The 18,867-nt window shown below is 38.8% G+C and overlaps 2 protein-coding genes across 6 annotated transcripts; one reads left to right on the forward strand and one right to left on the reverse strand.

Moving 5' to 3' along the window:
• The first annotated feature begins 6,490 nt into the window (after positions 1-6,490).
• LOC137735121 (uncharacterized) lies at positions 6,491-14,125 on the forward strand. 2 transcript variants are annotated; one of them, XM_068474498.2, is made up of 4 exons: positions 6,491-7,172; positions 7,637-8,503; positions 9,030-10,157; positions 10,876-14,125. In XM_068474498.2, exons 1-4 carry the CDS (start codon positions 7,010-7,012, stop codon positions 13,818-13,820), a joined length of 5,103 nt encoding a protein of 1,700 aa, XP_068330599.2. In that variant the 5' UTR covers positions 6,491-7,009; the 3' UTR covers positions 13,821-14,125. The 2 variants fall into 2 exon arrangements, with proteins under 2 accessions (XP_068330599.2, XP_068330600.2); XM_068474499.2 differs by having other exon boundaries at positions 10,879-14,125.
• Positions 14,126-14,202: 77 nt separating this feature from the next.
• On the reverse strand, positions 14,203-18,639 carry LOC137735122 (Pseudouridine synthase family protein). 4 transcript variants are annotated; one of them, XM_068474502.2, is made up of 14 exons: positions 18,427-18,639; positions 18,197-18,254; positions 18,030-18,057; positions 17,890-17,936; positions 17,691-17,781; positions 16,845-17,010; positions 16,227-16,314; positions 16,009-16,102; positions 15,682-15,757; positions 15,373-15,440; positions 15,052-15,121; positions 14,707-14,785; positions 14,510-14,603; positions 14,203-14,424 (listed from the first exon to the last, which is right to left on the reverse strand). In XM_068474502.2, the coding sequence occupies exons 1-14, from the start codon at positions 18,530-18,532 to the stop codon at positions 14,320-14,322; spliced, it is 1,170 nt and encodes a 389-aa protein (XP_068330603.2). In that variant the 5' UTR covers positions 18,533-18,639; the 3' UTR covers positions 14,203-14,319. The 4 variants fall into 4 exon arrangements, with proteins under 4 accessions (XP_068330603.2, XP_068330604.2, XP_068330602.2 ...); XM_068474503.2 differs by having other exon boundaries at positions 16,009-16,093; positions 18,427-18,637; XM_068474501.2 differs by having other exon boundaries at positions 16,009-16,093; positions 16,227-16,377; positions 18,427-18,632.
• Positions 18,640-18,867: the final 228 nt, after the last annotated feature.

Below are 18,867 nucleotides of genomic sequence, written 5' to 3' on the forward strand. Positions count from 1 at the left end.
CGAAGAGAGCAACGAAAGACGGTCCTTTGCATGAGCAATTGTAGAAAATTGCTAGGGGAGGGAGAACAAATATCCTCTAGATTTCTCTCTCTTATAGGGTAGAATAAATTGCTCTCTAAAGTTGATTTAATCATCTACTTAAGGTAGACTTAAATAGACTTTAGAAGTGATCTATTTCTCTTTCCTAGAAGGATAGAATTTCCAATTAAAGAGGGAATCTACATCAAAATAGCAAACCTATGTTTCCTAAAGCAAGAAGATCTTTATACCTGCTGCCCTTTCCTACCAGCAGCCCAACAGGTGTGGGGGCATTTGAGGAGCAAAAAAAAAAAATCAAGAAAAATATGGAGGCAACACGTGGATTTTTGGGTAAAAAGACAAGATTACCCTCAAGGCACACTAGGATTTCTACACAATCAAGTCAAAAGTGCCCAGAATAGGTATTTATTCAAAACCTATTTCATCCATCCTCATCAAATCTTCTTCACAAGGTAACCCCCAAATCATTCATTTCTAATTATATTAATTAGCTAATTAATTGATTTATTACTCTATTAATTTATTAATTAGCTAACAAATCATGAATCTCACCCAAAAAACCATCCAAGTGGCCGGTCCCCATCCTCCCAAAGGGGCTGGTCGCACCCCTATGTATACCATCTCATTTTCTCCAAAACTCAATTCCAACTCTCTTGCAAAATTCTCTAAATTCTCCAAACATTTTTCCCTCAAAATTCTAACTTTGGCATCGGAGGTTCTTCAGCCAAACCCCCTCATTCATCGTGGGCGCGTGAGGCTCTTGGCCTTGACCTAAAGTGCTTTGTTTTGTAGGTGTAATTTTATCCAAGAAGAAGAAGACGGAAATTTGCATCCACACCACCTATTAAACAAGTGGTTAGATTTTTACTTAAAAGTCAAATTTTCAAGTTTACAACCAACTTAACTCAATAATTTTCGGTTACGTTAGTCGGTAAACACACTAAAGTGCCCACCCCTAATTTTTGGGGAGGGAGGGTCGGAGAGAGAGAAAGATTTGGATAGAGAAAAAGGGGCCAAGGTGCCTATGTTTTGAAAACATCAAAACCTTCACCACATGGAAGAAAAGAAAAAGAAGTAAAACTTATATCATTATGTGATACAAACGAATGAATTACAAGGAGTGTGACTCGGACTTGAGTACATGGGACACGAACAAATTCACTTTGTTCTCTAATGAACGTGACCATACTCACGTTTACAATTTGTTTTTGAGCTCCAGTTCCGAATTCCTTTTCCCCGTAGAAATCCACTCGTACCAAATTAACTAATGAGAAGTGTGTGTCAGTCAGGTTTGGTCATATGCTCCAACGAGCATTTGCCAAACAGGATATTTATATTGTGGGTTCGCATTGCACGTCCTGCTTGACGTCTGCATTCCGTAGTTTACTGCTTTGACTCTGTATCCACTCTCCATGCAAACAGCTTGAACTCAACTCAGAAATTGCTTTGCTAGGAGACAGAGCTGGGGTTTTCATTTTATATTTATATACGTCCTCGTAGTTATATGTATTTACGTCGAGGTCCTTAACAAGTTAATTTCATTACAATTTGATCTGCATCTTAATTGCTTTAAACGGCCTTGATTCCTTCAAGAAATCAAACAAAAATAGCCATCATTATGACAACTTTAGTGTTGGGGATTAATTTGTTCGGCCACCAAATTAACTTAATCATATGCAATGAGATAATTTGTTTGTTTAAGTCTGAATAAGCTGAGATTATGCATTTTTTATGTGGGATTATTTTAGATCATTTAAAATGAGGGCCTAAATCCCTAAGCAAAACTAATCTAAGTCGAATCAATCTTATGAGTGTGCCCTTATAGTATGATATATATTAAGGTCACATTGGAAATGTATAACATCAGTTATATCCAGTTGTTAATTAATCTCATATTTGGTCTAATCTGGAAACGTGATACATAGTGAGATTTCAATTCTTCGATGTCGAAGTCGACGCACGATTTTGCTCTTTATGTTATGTCAAAAAACATAACATTTAAATAAAACTAGTTAATAATTTTTCAGCGTGAGAATTATAAAATTTTAATCAATATGAATTCTAGATGTTAGTGCCAAATTGATTGTTTGGGAAATTGAAAATATGGACCCAATGCATTAAATCAAGTGGAATTTCAGGTCAATTTATGAACAATGAAAGTTGGTGAGCTAACTAGCCTAACTTGTAGACTTTATATTACAGAACAATGTAGTAGACAAGTACCCGATATAAACTATATACATATTCTATATTGTTATTTTCTTGCTATATGTTTTCATTATTTTGCCAAGAATGTTGCTATATATTACGATGCCATTAGCATAAATTTTTTATTTTTTATTTTGATAAAATTAGCATAAATTATGATGTTTCTAACTTGAGAAATGTTAATGAGACTCTTTTAAAGTGGAACTCTCTATGAACTTTCTACCACTCACAGTTTAACGTTATTTTTTATGTTAATATTATAAAATATTGTGCTAAAAATATTAAGCATCAGAAAGTCTATGGAAAAACTTAAATTTTCAAAAAGTCTAATTTCTCTTCTAACTTTAGTTTTCAACAATAAAAGTTTATAATTATTTTTCTTAAAGATGTGACAGATATATATGGGAATTTTTCATTGTGGGGTGCATGATTTTGGACATGTCGAGAAGGGAAAATGGCTTTAGTGACAATTGCCCTCGGCCACAATGTTGCCATTCTCATGGACCATGTGTACAGATACAAATTAATGCAAAATTCTTTTTTTTTTTTTTTTTTTTTTTTTGAGAATTTGAAAAAGATATATTTTTTAGGTGTTAGATAATTATTTTGTTTTTAGTTTTTACTGAAAGTTGAACGGCTCCGATCATAAAATTTTATTCCATGAAGATATGTTATTCGCAAAGGGATGAAATCTGTGCATTTCCATCGAAAAGTGCAAATATTATCATTTTCTTTACCCTAAGGGCGTATAGTCAAAATAGAATTTAGAAGAATTTTAAAAGAATAAAATCCTACTGGTGTCGATTAGAATTTTATAAGACATTTTAAGAGCCCAAATCCACATGTAGTCAATATGATTTTAATGGACATTAAACAAGAGTATACATATGTAGTTGTATTAAAAATGTTGTGTAGATTTTGTGGAATTTCATTAAGTTGTGGATTCCATTTTTAATTTCTAGTCAAAAGCATTAAATACTTTGGTCCTCGTTTAGAAAAAACAACACGACACTTTTTAAAATGAAAAAAACTCAAATATAAGGATTAGTACAAAGGTTGCTAGCATCTCTATACTTGAATTAGCATTCCATTAATTTCAATCTTGGGTTATGTCATGTTCATTTGTATTGATTACTAAACCTGTTATAATGATTACATTCATATTCATCATTGGTCTAGTAATATTACGTTATGCATGAATGTTAAAAGCTATCTCAAGTTGAGAAGTCTCAGGAAATTCTCTAAAAAATGGGACTCTTCATTGACTATACGCCATCTAGCAGTTTAACGTTAATTTATATGTTAATATTATAAAATATTGTGTCAAATATGAAGGTTGCAGAAAGTCCATAGAGAGTTCTACTTTTGAAAGAGTCTTCTTAGGTTCGAATTTCGTGGATATCGAATTCGATACTAAATTAGGTTGTTCATTATGTAGTTTTGCCAAATTCCCTCTCCCCTTAATGTAAATACATCGATGTACTAAAAAAAAAAAAAAAAAATCATCCTCTGAAATAGAAAAATGAAAAAACACACACACTCTCTCTCTACATGGACCCAATTCCCAAAAGTGAAAATTGCAAATATCCCATATGATTAGGTTGTGTTTTTGTGTCCCTGTGTGTAGGAAAGGTCGTGATCTACCTCCTTGTGTCGGCAAGGCTATAAATGATGTTTTGTCAAAATTTTAGTTGGAAAGGAGACTATTTGGTAGGGCACTTTCCAAAAGGCTCCCATGACTTCTCCATCTCCAGAACAAACACCAACCCCCTATTTCTCAACCCCAAAACAACCAGCACCATGATCAAACAACCCGATCAAGCAAAGACAACGAACAAGGCCTAAAACTGGTCTTGACTCACCCTTTTTCTTCTTTGAGAGTTTGCGGTTTTAGTTGCGTAGATAGAGCTCAGGGATAATCAGTCTCGAACTGATGACTTCCACGCATCAAGGTGACACTCTACTGCTGAGTTATATCCTTTCTCTTGCCTTACCTTGCCTTGCCCCCCATCGAGAAATAGAACTGACTAATCCTAAGATTAATTTGAACAAAGAAGAAGATGAAGAAAGTGAGAGGCTTTGAAATTGCAGGGTGGAGCTTCCAAATGCCTTATTGAGTTGTTCGTCAAGTTCTCAGCAGTTTGTTTGTTACATATATTAAACAGATTGTATATAATTCTTCTATTTATTTGATTCTTATTCCTAGAGGTTTTGATAAGTTATCCCTTGCCCATTTCATTGAGCTTAGTGTTCTACTTTAAGAATAATGAACTTTTTGAGGCTTGATATTATGCTTAATCAGATGGATATGGTGGGTTGGTGATTCTTCTTTTTATTTTATTTTCATCCGATTCGATTATTGTGACTAACTTGGCACTTTTATATATCTCATCCATATATGACATCAAAATATTTGCTGTGTAAGGATTAATCTTGTAAGGATGTTGTAACGCGGAGTTTATATCTCATCTATATATAACATCAAAATATTTGCTTTGTAAAGATTAATCTTGCAAGGATGCTGTAATGTGGAGTTCTGATGAAAAAAATGAATGAGTTATTTGCTTTTTGGTGGTCGATTCAAGTGAATTCTTTTTTCGGAAAATTTATTCATGCATTGTTACGTGAAGTTCTGAATAAGCAAAAATTATGAGTTATTTGTATTCTGGTGGATCAATTCAAGCAAATTTGTTTGAAAAACTTATTCACTCATTGATAATTTTTATGGTATTTTCCTCGTATTCAAGATGACGATTTTAGGGTTTAATGCTTGAATTTAAGATGTACTATTTGGATTATCAATGTAATCAGCAGAAGCATAAAACAATGAAGTTCCTTTTTTGCTTACCTAAAAAAAAAAACCTATTTTAATTCGTAATTATAAGACCAATAATAATGTAATAATATAAGGTTAGAGAGAGATTGAAATATATCTGTGAGTCTCTGTGGGTCCTCGAAAAGATGGATTGTCATGAAGCCACCAGCTGATCATTTTTTTTTTTAAAAGAAACAATATTGACCTATTTAAATTTGTAATTCTGATATAAATAATAATGTAATACAATAATATTGAACACAACGATAAATGCCAAAACTTTTTTATTACACTATAGATATGAGTTCTCTTATATTTGGATAATGATAGAGTCGCATGTGCACACTGTCACATCCTGGTCCGGGCGGGATCACTTTCCAGGTCCGACTCCACCGTAGCACGATATTGTCCGTTTTTGGCCCCAATCACGCCCTCACGGTTTTGTTTTTGGAAACTCACACGAGAACTTTCCGATGGGCCACCCATTCTGGGAATGCTCTCGTGCGCTACTCGCTTAAGTTCAGAGTTCCGATGGAACCCAAAACCAGTGAGCTCCCAAAAGGCCTCGTGCTAGGTAGGGATGAGAATATACATATAAGGATCACTTCCCTGGACGATATGAGATGTCACAATCTACCCCCCTTAGGGGCCCGACGTCCTCGTCGGCACACACGCGACCAGGGTTAGGCTTTGATACCAAATTGTCACATTCTGACCCGGGGCAGATCACTTCCGAGGCCTGCTCCACCACTGTAGCACAATATTGTCCGCTTTGGGCCCTAATCATGTCCTCACGGTTTTATTTTTGGGAACTCACATGAGAACTTCCCGATGAATCACCCATCCTAGGAATGCTCTCGCGGCCTACTCGCTTAACTTCGGAGTTCCGATGGAACCCGAAGCTAGTGAGCTTCCAAAAGGCCTCGTGATAGGTAGGGATCAGAATATGCATATAAGGATCATTTCCCTGAACGATGTGGGATATCTCACACACTACCTCATTAAATCCCTTCTTATCACCAACATATAATTTGCATGTGCACACCACCTAATTCAAATTTAAATCTCTTTTTATCACCAACATATAAATAAATAAAGATCTTACCAATTCAATTTTCACCAAGATAGCAAAGTCAACGAAATACTCAAAATTTAAACACCAACGTCATCGGACTCAAAACGTGACACGACAGCGCCGGCATTTGTAATTTCTATAAGGGTAAATCCGTCATTTGACTCTAGAAAAATACAGCGGGCAACCACCTTCTTTTTTTTCCCGTAAATAAGGCTCCGAAACCAGGGGCTTTTTCGGCACGACGCTGAGAACACAGGCGGGGGCCAAAGTGAAAAAGAAAAGTTTGATTGATGAAATAAAAATAATAAAAAGATTTCCTAATTTAAAAAAAATTAAATACTCCGGACGCGAAAGGAGATTGAAATCGAGTTTAATAGGGATTTTGAGATCCGGATGCCAGTCTCTCTCTCTCAAGGCTCGCTTTGTCCCTTATCGGCTGCTCACGGTTCTCACTTTCTCGCTCCACAGGCAGATTTTCTCTAAGCAGCAGCACAGAAGAAAGAAAGTGGAAGAAGGGCAGCCAAAACGACGACGGATAAGGTAGCAGCAGCAGCAAACCCTAGCAGCGCTCTCATCTTCCGTGGCTCAGTAAACTACCCCCCCGCGCTTTGTCCCCTTCTCGATCTGGCTTCGAAACTCTAGGGCGGCACTCAACGGCCGAGGCTCGTGTGGGTGTTTTGTGCGGAAAGCCCTAGATTCAGTGCGGTAGGGAGGGATTAGGGAGGTGTGCGGTGTGGTGTTTTTTTGAGGGCAGCGAAAGGCGGAGACTTTGGCGGGCGGGCGTGCGGCCGAGGGAGATCTTGGCGGTGGTGTTTGGGGTTTAGAAATTAGGGTTGGAAGGTGTGTCTGCCCATGCGATTGGGTTGTTTTTGATGCCGCCAGAACCATTGCCTTGGGATCGGAAAGACTTCTTCAAGGAGAGGAAGCACGAGAGGTCGGAGTCCCTTGGCTCTGTGGCACGATGGAGGGACTCGCCCCATCATGCACCTCGCGACTTCAATCGTTGGGCTTCCGGCGATTTTCGCAGACCGCCAGGTATTTGTGTGTTCTTTGTATTGAATAATCTCCCTTTTTGCCTTTGTTTCTCTTCTGTATATCTAGGATTAAAATTATTGGCACCAGATATATGCACACACAAATTGCATTAATTTGATGTTCTAGGATTGTAGAATCGCTTTCTTGAGGGGGTGGGTTTGTTAGAACAAAAACAATGATATGGGTATGGGGTTGCAAATTACTTAATCTTTAGCAGCATGTTCTTTCCATCAGTAAGCGGTTTCGGGTGTTTTTCTTATGTTACAACTCGGTTAATTTCGTAGTTCTTTTTACAAGTATTGTTTAGATCTGCGAAACTTGGAGATCTGCCAATGGCAATATGTATTTTTTCTTTGATTTTTTTGAAATATGGTTATTGCTTTTTTTTTTTGGTACTGTTTGAAGATATACTTTGCTTGAGTGAATTATTTATCTTTGCCTTTCCGTTTAAATATTTTCTGAAGGTCATGGTAAGCAGGGTGGTTGGCACGTGTTCTCCGATGATTCTGGTCATGGGTATGGATCGTCTCGGTCAGGCGAAAAGATGGTGGAAGATGAGAGCTTCCGGTCATCATTTTCACGCGGAGATGGAAGGTATGGTAGGAACAGTAGGGATAATAGAGGGCCACCTTATAGCCAGAGGGAAAGTAAAGGTTATTCTTGGGAAACTAGAAGTGGGTCTCCAAACATGCCTGGGAGGCCAAGTCGTGTGAATAATGAACAGAGGTCGCAGGATGATATGCTGACATACTCATCTCATCAACAGTCTGACTTTGGAAGCGCATGGGATCAGATTCAATTGAAAGACCAGCTTGATAAAATGGGTGGTTCCACTGGTTTAAGCGCTGGCCAGAAATGTGAGAGAGAGAACTCATTGGTCTCAATTGATTGGAAGCCTCTCAAATGGACGCGCTCTGGAAGCATGTCTTCTCGGGGTTCGGGTTTCAGCCATTCAAGTAGCTCAAAGAGCATGGGGCCCATTGATTCCAATGAAGCAAAGGTTGAGTCACAGCCGAAAACAGCCACTCCAGTGCAGTCTCCTTCGGGAGAAGCTACTAATTGTGTAACATCTGCTGCACCTTTAGAGGAAACAACTTCTAGGAAGAAGCCGCGCCTTGGATGGGGCGAGGGTTTGGCAAAGTATGAGAAAAAGAAAGTCGACGTCCCTGATGGTAGCATGAACAGAGATGCGGCTGTCTGTTCTGTTGGCAACACTGAACCAGCCCATTCTCTGAGTTCAAGCTTGCCTGATAAAAGCCCCCGAGTTACAGCTTTCTCAGATTGTGCATCTCCTGCAACTCCATCCTCTGTTGCTTGCAGTTCTTCTCCAGGTCTGTTGTTGCATCATTACATTCTCATTACGTGTTAACCCTATTTAAGTTTGTGACCTTACTTGGAAGTGGATTTTGACAAGATTTGTGTTTTTAAATATGTAGTGTCATGTTGGCATTATTGTTTATTTCTGAATGCAAGTCTAGTACCATTTAGTATGAGATTCAGATGATTTAGCTAGAAAGTTGGGCAGTGAATCCTCGCATATGAACATAGTAGATGAAGCTTATCATTATCAACCTTTTCATTAACAGAATTGGTAGGGCTTGGGGTAGAAAATTGGAAAGTGTATATTTAAATACTTTGGAAATTTTATAGATTTAAATACTTTTACTCACTAAATAGTTATACTAAATATTTTGAACTCGTGGTTTTTCAGAGAATTACATTACATATTTTTCTGTTGAAAAGTTATGTGCTGGCTTGCCATGTTTATTTGTTCCGTACTGTTATATTTCTCTCTACCTTAATCACATGTTCTATGCACAGAATTTTTTGTGATTATAGTTACCCATGTTGTTACAGGTGTGGAGGAGAAATCATTTTGCAAGGCAGTTAATGTTGAGAACGATACTAGAAACTCTTGTGGTTCCCCAGGTCCTATGTATCAGAGTCATCACGAGGGATTCTCATTCCAATTGGAAAAATTGGATGGTAATTCTATAGTTAACTTGGACTCATCAATACTTGAATTGCTTCAGTCTGATGATCCAAGTTCAGTGGATTCTAGTATCCCGAGGCCGACTGCATTGAACAAGTTGCTTATATGGAAAGGTGAAATTTCAAAGGTATTGGAGGTAACTGAGTCAGAAATTGATTCACTCGAAAACGAACTTAAGGCACTGAAATCTGATTCTGGGGGCAGCTGCCCCCGTCCAGCAACTTCTAGTTCTTTGCCTGTGGAGGAGAAGGATAAGTCTTGCAAAGAACAGGTCACAAATTTGACCACTCGCCTTTCTCCATTGCAAATTCATTCTTCTGGGGACACTGATTTGCAGAAGATGTGTGTTGATAATGGTGACCAGGTAGAATTTTGCGGTATTGTTAAGGATGAGGATATCGATAGTCCTGGAACAGCGACATCGAAATTTGTTGAATCATTACCTTTGGTTTCATCTGATATGACGAATAAAACTGGTGGTTCTGAGGATCGGGATCCAATCCAGACAACCAAAGGAGAAGAGACGTGCTTAGTGCCCAGCAGATATGCAGAAAAGACTGACCCATCTACTTGTGGTAATAGTAGCATGCTTTTGGATAGTGAGGTTGTTGCACTGGACTCTGGTGTAGTAGATAAGTTATGCGATTCTATATTTTCTGCCAATAAAATATTTGCAAGTAGAGCATCTGACATATTTAGTAAGCTGTTACCAAAAGAGCATATTTCTGGAGTTCGTGCTTCCTCATCCTGGAAGAATGATTCATTGATCAAAGAGAAGTTTGCCAAGAGGAAGCGACGTTTAAGGTTTGTGGAGAGAGTTATAACCTTAAAATTTAAAGCCTTTCAACACTTGTGGAAGGAAGACATGAGTGTGCTTTCCATGCGAAAATATCGTCCAAAATCTCACAAAAAATTTGAGTTAAGCTTGCGAGCGACTAATAATGGACATCAGAAGCATCGCTCTTCAATTCGATCGCGATTTTCTACACCTGGTAAGAAATTTTATCTGCTTTTTCTGTTTGTCTTTCATGAGATTGGAAGAAAGTGATTGGTTTTATAAGCATGCTGATATTCTCATATCTAAATAAGAAAAACTAAGTAAAACAGTTTTCATGATGGATAAGGTTGTGACGTGGCTCGACTTTTTTTTTACAGACTTATTTCTTGTTTTATGTTTTCTGGTGCTTCTTGTGGCATTTGATTGTTTGAACATGGTTATAAATTTTTTCTTATGCATGAGGAACTTTTTGTACACAGTTTCTAGTGAAAATAAGGAAGGAGGGCAGGATGTCTCTTTTAGTATCTTGGAGTGCGAATAAGTTAATATCAATTGCCCTTGAATCTAAACTGTTTTTTGTGATTTTTTTTTGCCTTTTCTAATTGTAATCAGTATTTGTCTTTTCAGTAAGTTAGCAATTAACTTGTTCTGATTGATGCACCATGCTTGCCTATGAGGCGCTCATGCTGACTCTGGTGCTACGGCTTTCATTATCTTTCCCTGTGTATTAGTAGTGACTACATGGATGTGTTAGCGGTAGTGGTTACTTGTAGTTGTTTCGTTGCATGCTTTAGATAACTACTCTCATTGATTATTTTATATTTGATCAACTATAGAAGTCTTATGTGTAAATCTTTGAAAACAAATACATCTACTTTTGTGTTTTGGTGAATCATTTTTTAATCACAAGTTTTTAATGATTTTTTTTTCAGCAGGAAGTCTGAGCGTGGTTCCTACTACAGAGATTATTAATTTCACTAACAAGTTGCTGTCAGATTCCCAAGTAAAGCCATACAGGAACTCATTGAAGATGCCAGCCTTAATCTTGGACAAGGAGGAGAAGTTGGCGACAAGATTTGTTTCTAGTAATGGTTTAGTTGAAGATCCCTGTGCTGTTGAGAAGGAAAGGGCTTTGATGAACCCATGGACGCCAGAAGAGAAAGAGCTTTTCATCCAAAAGCTAACCACCTGCGGGAAGGATTTCAGAAAAATTGCTTCCTTTCTTGATCACAAGACGACTGCTGACTGTGTCGAGTTTTACTACAAACACCACAAGTCTGATTGCTTTGTGAAAACAAAGAAGAAGCCTGATATGGCTAAGCAAGGAAAGTCTTCGGCTAATACCTACTTAATTTCAGATGGGAAAAAATGGAATCGTGAGATGGATGCTGCTTCCCTTGATATTTTGGGTGCTGCATCAGCAATTGCAGCTCATGCTGATGGTGGTACAAGAAATCGACAAACGTATTCGAGGAGGTTAATTTTGGGAGGGTACAGGAATACTAATACGTCTCGTGGTGAGGATACCACTGTTGAAAGGTCTTGCAGTCTTGATACTATTGGCAATGAAAGAGAAACAGCTGCTGCTGACGTTTTAGCAGGTATATGTGGCTCAATATCATCTGAGGCGGTGAGTTCTTGCATCACTAGTTCCATTGATCCTGGTGAGTCTTATCTGGAATGGAAGTGCCAGAAAGGGGATTCGGTAGTAAGGCGACCTTTGACACCTGATGTTATGCAGAATGTGGATGATGAGACTTGCTCAGATGAAAGTTGTGGAGAAATGGATCCTTCTGACTGGACAGACGAGGAGAAGTCTAGATTTATTCAGGCAGTGTCTTCCTATGGAAAGGATTTTGATATGATCTCACGGTGCATTAGATCGAGGTCTCAGCAGCAATGCAAGGTTTTCTTTAGCAAGGCTCGGAAGTGCCTTGGGCTTGATTTGGTACATCCTGGGCCCGGAAATGGAACATCTGTTGGTGATGATGCTAATGGAGGTGGGAGTGACGCTGAAGATGCCTGTGTTCTGGAAACTGGTTCAGGTATTTCCAGTGACAAGTCGGGATGTAACATGAACGAGGATGTGCCGCTGTCTGTCACAAACATGAATGACGATGAAGCTGATCCTGCGGAGACCATGAAATTGCAAACAAGCCCACCCAGACCGGAGGAAAACAATGTGACGGGAGAAGTAGATCATGGAGATGGTAAGCCTCTCAAATCTCTGGCTTCTGATGCATTCCAGGCGGTGGATAAGCCTAAGCTAGTTTTTGACGGCGACACTGATATCATGGAATCCAATGCTATGGGAGGTAATGCAACTGAAAACAAAATTTTGGTTGCAGAATCACGACCTGTTGGTGAGGGAATCAACTCTGACCCACCTAATCCTGAATGTATGGTTGGGGAAAAATTGGTCGGTCAAATTTCTTCTGATCGATTTGGAAAGAAATTGGAGGGGGGAGATGAAAGAAGCAATAGAGATCCAAGTGGATGCTGCTTACCAGCCTCAGCACACAATTCATGTGGCAATACTTCTGATGTGGCCGCTGATGGTTCTTGTTCAGCTCCCGGCCTTAACCCTGAGTGCCCACATCAAGTTTCTGTTGAGCTGAATTCTGTGCAAAAGCCTTCTGTCATCTCGTTGCCACATGAGAATGCTCCTGCTACTGCAGTTTCTGTGCCACAAGATTCTGCTGTCATTGAATGCGAGAAATCCCTTAGCCAAGATAGGATGTCATCAACCCTGGATCTGCGGGAGGGATCTGTTGGTAGAGATGAGAGTCGCAAGCACTTGTCAGGTCTTCCAGTACATGCAAACGTCGAAGCTTTGCAAGTTCTCAGAGGCTATCCATTGCAAATGGTACCCAAGAAAGAGACGAATGGGGATGTAAGTTGTGGTAATTTATCTGAAGTTAAGCCAGACAGAAATATCAATGGGCATTATATGACACAAGATGGCTTCCTTCAATTTGGGAATTCCAAGCCCCAATGTTCTCGGGTTGATTGTCCTCCTGTGCCCCTAAAGGTAGAACAACCAGGTGACGCACGAAAAGCCCCTTCATGGAGTTCTTCAGATTCGGATAAACCAAGCAGGAATGGTGATGTGAAACTTTTTGGTAAGATACTTAGCAACCCGTCATCTTCGTCCAAGCCAAATGGCAGCATCCATGAGAATGAAGAAGAGGGAGCTCATAACCAAAAGTTCAGCAACAAGTCGTCTAACTTAAATCTCACAGGGCATCACAGTGCTGACGGGAATTCTCCCCTCCTGAAGTTTGATTGTAGTAGTTATCTGGGCCTTGAGAATGTTCCCAGTAGGAGTTACGGCGGGTTTTGGGAAGGGAATAAACTGCAAGCTGGTTATTCATCGTTTTCTGACTCAGCTATCTTGCTGGCCAAGTACCCTGCAGCGTTTAGCAATTTTCCTACATCCTCTTCCCAAATGGAACAGCAGCCACTGCAGGCAGTTGTGAAGACCAGCGACATATCAGTTTTTCGTGGCGAGGAGATCAATGGTAGCAATGGAGTTGCTGATTATCCTGTGTTTAGTAGAGGCCAGGACGGTGGTAACAAAGTTCAGCCATTTACAGTAGATGTGAAGCAGCAGCAGCAGCGGCAAGACGTGTTTGACATTCCAAAACGAAATGGGTTTGATGCAATTTCGAGCATACAGCAGCAAGGAAGGGGGAGTGTTGGGATGAATGTAGTAGGGAGGGGAGGGATCCTCGTAGGGGGTCCGTGTACGGTATCAGATCCCGTGGCTGCCATTAGAATGCACTACGCAAAAACCGAACAGTACGGGGGGCAGGCCGGGAGCATATTCCGGAAGGAAGAGTCGTGGAGAGGAGGGAAGGGGGATATAGGCAGGTAGTAGATGGTTGCAGAGGGAGCGCAGCAGAGGGGGCTTGACCTGGCCATCGGCGCTCCCTCAGCGGCAAATTGTTTATTTGCTGCGCCCTGTATAATAGTTTTTGGTTGGTGTTGATCTAGTGCAGTCAGTGACGTGATAGGGCAAAAATGGACTCTTCAAAAGTCCCCGTCGTTTTTTTTGGTTGGGTAAAATGCTTTTGTTATTTAAATTTGTTAGGTGCTTGTAATATTGCAGGAGCAGCTTTGTATTTTGTTGTATTTTAATTTTTATGGGAAAATACAAAAATAAACTGCAAAAGTTGGGAAGCTTTGGATCCCTGATCTGATCTGACGTCGTTTTGTCTCATCTTTTAGTTCTGGTAAAACTCTTGTTTGCTTTGGCATTGATCAAGGTAACTTCTATCATTTGCTTTGGCATTGATCAAGGTAAAAGTAAAACTCCAAAGAAATACATTTGGAATTGGAAGTAACTTAGTTCTTAGTCCTTTGATCGACCGATATTAGTAGTGCAAATGAGTAGGTTGTTCGAGTTTACCGCGAGTGAGTTGTTCGGGTTCTTGTTGCGTCCGAAGAGAAGGTGGAAGTGGTGCTATAACTTTGATTACCTGCCAAAAACCATGACAACCCCATTGATTTGAGACGGAATAGCCGAATAGGTCATCTAATATAGCAATTACAGCAACATTATACCTCATTGGATGCGGGGTGAGAGAGAGTGACTTGATGAGCATGCAAGTTGTAGCCACAATCACCAGGAACAGGATTTGTAGGCCTCCGAAACCCTCTGCACACACAAATGTGATTTCATTATCCTAAATGTGATTACATCTCATGGACAACGGAATTACATTTGAATGCTTTTGGATTATATTACACTGACTGCATACCCATCATCGGCAAAACTTTCATCGACCAAGTCGAAATCTGAGCACTTTGGTTGTCCACCAGGTACATAGAGAGGATCTCCTGTATAGAAAGGCAAAATGTGACATCCAAATTAACGGCTCCTTATTGCCTAAAAATAATTTCACAAATATTTTGTTCAGCATTCAACTAGTCCAAGCAAATGGGGATTTGAGGTTTCTCAAGCCCATGCCCTCCAACAACCAGATTCTCATAACATGTTGGACACAGCCTAATCCCAAACTTAAGGTCCAATTGCGATCAAGCCAATAGCTCCCGTAGACTGGGAGTGCCACATGGACTATGATTAGGTTCGATAAAAGACTTACCTAACAATGGATGTCCTATGTAGGAAAGATGGATGCGAATTTGGTGCGGCCTTCCTGACTGAATCTCAACCTGTTAAAGTATCAGTGTGCTATTGTAAGTTGCTTTCAATTCCAAAAACAACAAACACAACCTGATTTTCTTGTCCATTGTCAATGTCCTATGTCTTATCGTTGTCATCGTAGTTATATACCGGCTTTTGAAAAGCACTATGCTAAAATGGCAGAGTGAAGCCAGAATATTAACCATGGAAGTAAAATAGATAGATACTACAAAAGGCTATATATTATTTCTGAAGGTTGAATTGGTAAAATCAGGGGTACCTGGACTAGCGTTTGGTTTTTATGAATCTGTCTCTCAAGGACTTCAACTTTACTCAGAGCTGGCTTTCCTGGTTAAGATAAAATAAAATAACAAAAAGAGATGAGCATGGTGGGTTAGAATAAGACTGTTTTATGAATCTAACAAATTGCATCCTGAGATGAGGTGATTAAACACTCAGAGAAACGGTGAATGGTGCAAGTTTACACACACGACTTAAAGATTGCAATCATCTTTCCAAATCATGGTCTATTGGAGGGAGCTTACAGGAAACACAAAATTATTCAACACATTAGTTAATGCAAATAAACCTGTAGGAGAAGCAACATACAGCCCTTTAGCCACACCAGGATATCGCACCATTCCAATTGGCTGCTTTACAATCACCTATAAAATTTTCACATCTATCATACACTCTATTTGCATGAATAGTAACAACATATAAAGTTGAAAAGACGGCATCAAGAAAAATTAGAAAGGAAGGCTTGCTAGACTCAAGAAATCATCAGTTTGAGTTGAGATAAGGTATGGAAACAGTGGATGTTGATGTTTTGTTTGAGATATTAAACCTTATTCATGCACAAACAGACAGTAGTCAGAGTTGCACACACTTCAGTAGTACTTCAAACGGATGTTACCTTATCCTCACAAACTATCCCAGTCACTAGTGCCCGGTAAATCTTTGATATTTTCCTCTCTGTACAAGGCTCCACGTCAGCATTACTGTGGATACTGTTGATCACATTGCCAAATTGATAAAGATTATAACCAAACTGTAGGAATCTTAAGTTTTTTCATTCAAAAATGAGAAGCCAAAATAAGATGTGAGCAAGATGGAATAGGCCATTTCTCTAACCTGCCATCTCCAATATTAGATGTCCCGTCAGCAAAGTATGCTGCAAGCTGAGTTTTGGCATGCTTTGTCTTTGCACAGAGTAATATTCCTAGAACCATATGAGACCAGTCAACCAGAAGAATATTAAGAAGTATAACCATTCTTGTGGTAACTGTGACAATGAACAGATTTGTGAGAATAACATGTAGAACTGGAAAGGAGAAATAAATTGAGGAAAAAGGTTTTCGTTATGTGTAGATGTTATCTAGTGAGAAACATAGTAAGCAGCATTAAGTTATCCATCTTTACAACTAGGTTCTGAAATTTGACAATCTTTCTGCAATAAGTAAATCCAACTGACACACCATGTGTATTAACAACATACAGGATGCTTCTTGAGACAAAGTGATATATAAAACCATGTTTTTCAATTCTATGTTTTACTACACATTAATCGTTAATAATGAAAATTCCAAGGCCATAATGAGCATGGGTTAACTCAAGTAATTAGATAGAACATGCATTCAAATCATCTCATGTCCACAGTCATGTATAAGAAAACTTAGCCACTTTGATTGAAAAGAAAGAAGAATACAAGGGACTTCATCAATTATTTCAGCATTGGACTTCATGGGATACCTGAAGTTCCTCTTCCTAAGCGATGGACAGGAACAGGATGTGGTTGTTGGCACGATAAGTGAGAAATCTTCTGTGTTGCCCGCCATAGGAGCTGTGTGAGAACTGTTCGTTGCTGGAAAAGACCTTGAGGTAAAACTTGCAGCCCAGAAGGCTTATTTAGAGCAATCTGAATTCAAAATTAAAACTTCACATCAAGAAAAGTCACCACCAAAATGGAGAAAACAAACAACTGTTAACAGATTCTTCGCAGAGAAACCATAGATAATTTCCAAGGCATCATTTGGTTGCTATTTGATAACAAAATTTCTCATGAAAAAACCTCTAACTTGTTTTCAAAGAATCAAGGGAAAAAAGAACCCTATGCTCATTTAGCTCTTAAGGGAGGGTAGGACAACGGATCCTCATTTAAGGTGACCAACACTCAATTTTTACAAACCAAACTGACTTTGAATATTATTCTTGGACAAAACTGAACCGAAGACCAACTTCACCCCAATTCTTAGGTGGGAAGTATTTCGTAATATTGTACTTATGTTTCTCATAAAATCTCTAAAATCAACTATAATTACATTTCGAACAAACAAAAGACCATTTGATGTCAGCATTTGGTATAATGGTTTTATATTTTCCACGAGTTTAAGTAGATAATAATACCAGTAAGAAAAACAACATGCACATAAGTATTACAACATGAGTTAATCAACACAGTATTAGAAACCTTAAATGTACATAAGTTCAAGTGTTTAACATCACTAATCTTGATGGGAATGAAGCAACAACGCAACGAAGATAGAAGATAGGACATGAGACATACAAATCGATGAGTAACCACTTTGAGAAATTTACCATATCATCATCCTCATACAGAACCTCGAGCAAGTATGGTGCATCGGGCTCTCTCCATGGAAGTCTATGATATGCCAATTTCGAACCAACCCTAAACAAATTGATCATGTTATAGAAACAAAACATAAAAATCTTCTATATACATGAGAGCAAACATATCATAAAAGCGAAAAATCACATCCACGAAACAAAGAACCACCTGAGGATCGTATCAGGATCTCTAACAACTTCTCTATCAACTGTTATCTGCAGACAACATCAACAAGCAATGCTGAGAATTTAACAGGCATATTTTCACATTTTCCATAACAAACCTTCCATGATTTTCGATGTTCGAACCTGTCCGCTCCGAATTCTCTGCAACCAACTGCTCAATTATCAGTACAAAGTTTTCATCTGTTCTTCAAATTAAACACATTTTTTATTACTTAAAATGCAAAAATAAATCAGTAAATAAATCAAATTAATTTAAATTGTTGGAATGCAATTTGGTATAAGCTGACTACCCTTGCAATGGAGCTGAATTCTTGTACTTGCTAGAGTAGAACTCGATCAGAGTCAGTTCTGTAGTGCACACCAACAATCGGAGTCAAATTCGGACAAGTTAAAATCGAAGAAAGCATCGACAATCCAGTTCTAGGCTTGGAGGCTGTTTGGCTGCCGAGAAAATGCAGGAAAGAAACAGAAAAAGTAGGAAAAAAACAGTATCTTCCTAGGGAGATTTTAAGGAGAGTACCGGAATCGGAGGCTCGAACGACGTCGTTGTAGAACAATCCGTCGTTGAGATCGGGCCACGGCAATCCAAACGTCTGAGGCTGACATACTCGCGAGGAGCTAGACATTTGTATGTGTCCTTCCAATTTTCACCCGAGAAAGAAAGTCGACTTTCAGTGAAGAAAGGCGGCTGCTGCCTTTATCCGGCGTCGTTTAAGGACCGGTGACCGATTCTCAATTATGTGAAACATAAAAATAAAGAAAACTAATGAAAATGTTTGAAAAGATAAAGGTAAAATAAAAGGTAAATTGAATAATACCAGGATTGATTTTTTAGTGTAAAAATATGATTTTTAGTTAAAGTGAAAATTACCTTGAGATTTTCGTTAAAACTCTTTAAAAATAAGTGTGAATAGCACCACTATTTTTTAATTGAAAATTTCAATGATTTTTAGGGATTATT

Source organism: Pyrus communis, chromosome 7 (genome assembly GCF_041283825.1).
Source record: "Pyrus communis isolate YQ-2024b chromosome 7, ASM4128382v1, whole genome shotgun sequence".
Classification (NCBI taxonomy): domain Eukaryota; kingdom Viridiplantae; phylum Streptophyta; class Magnoliopsida; order Rosales; family Rosaceae; genus Pyrus; species Pyrus communis.

What these genes read in the sequence shown, in the direction of transcription:
- LOC137735121 (XM_068474498.2), top strand. Translation starts at nt 7,010, where the DNA reads ATGCCGCCAGAACCATTGCCTTGGGATCGGAAAGACTTCTTCAAGGAG. An exon ending in CGATTTTCGCAGACCGCCAG is followed by an intron (nt 7,173 to 7,636) that starts GTATTTGTGTGT and finishes TATTTTCTGAAG; the next exon opens with GTCATGGTAAGCAGGGTGGT. An exon ending in TGCTTGCAGTTCTTCTCCAG is followed by an intron (nt 8,504 to 9,029) that starts GTCTGTTGTTGC and finishes ATGTTGTTACAG; the next exon opens with GTGTGGAGGAGAAATCATTT.
- LOC137735122 (XM_068474500.2), bottom strand. Translation starts at nt 18,532, where the DNA reads ATGTCTAGCTCCTCGCGAGTATGTCAGCCTCAGACGTTTGGATTGCCG. An exon ending in AATTCAGCTCCATTGCAAGG is followed by an intron (nt 18,058 to 18,196) that starts GTAGTCAGCTTA and finishes ATAATTGAGCAG; the next exon opens with TTGGTTGCAGAGAATTCGGA. An exon ending in CATAGGACATCCATTGTTAG is followed by an intron (nt 14,786 to 15,051) that starts GTAAGTCTTTTA and finishes CTTTCTATACAG; the next exon opens with GAGATCCTCTCTATGTACCT.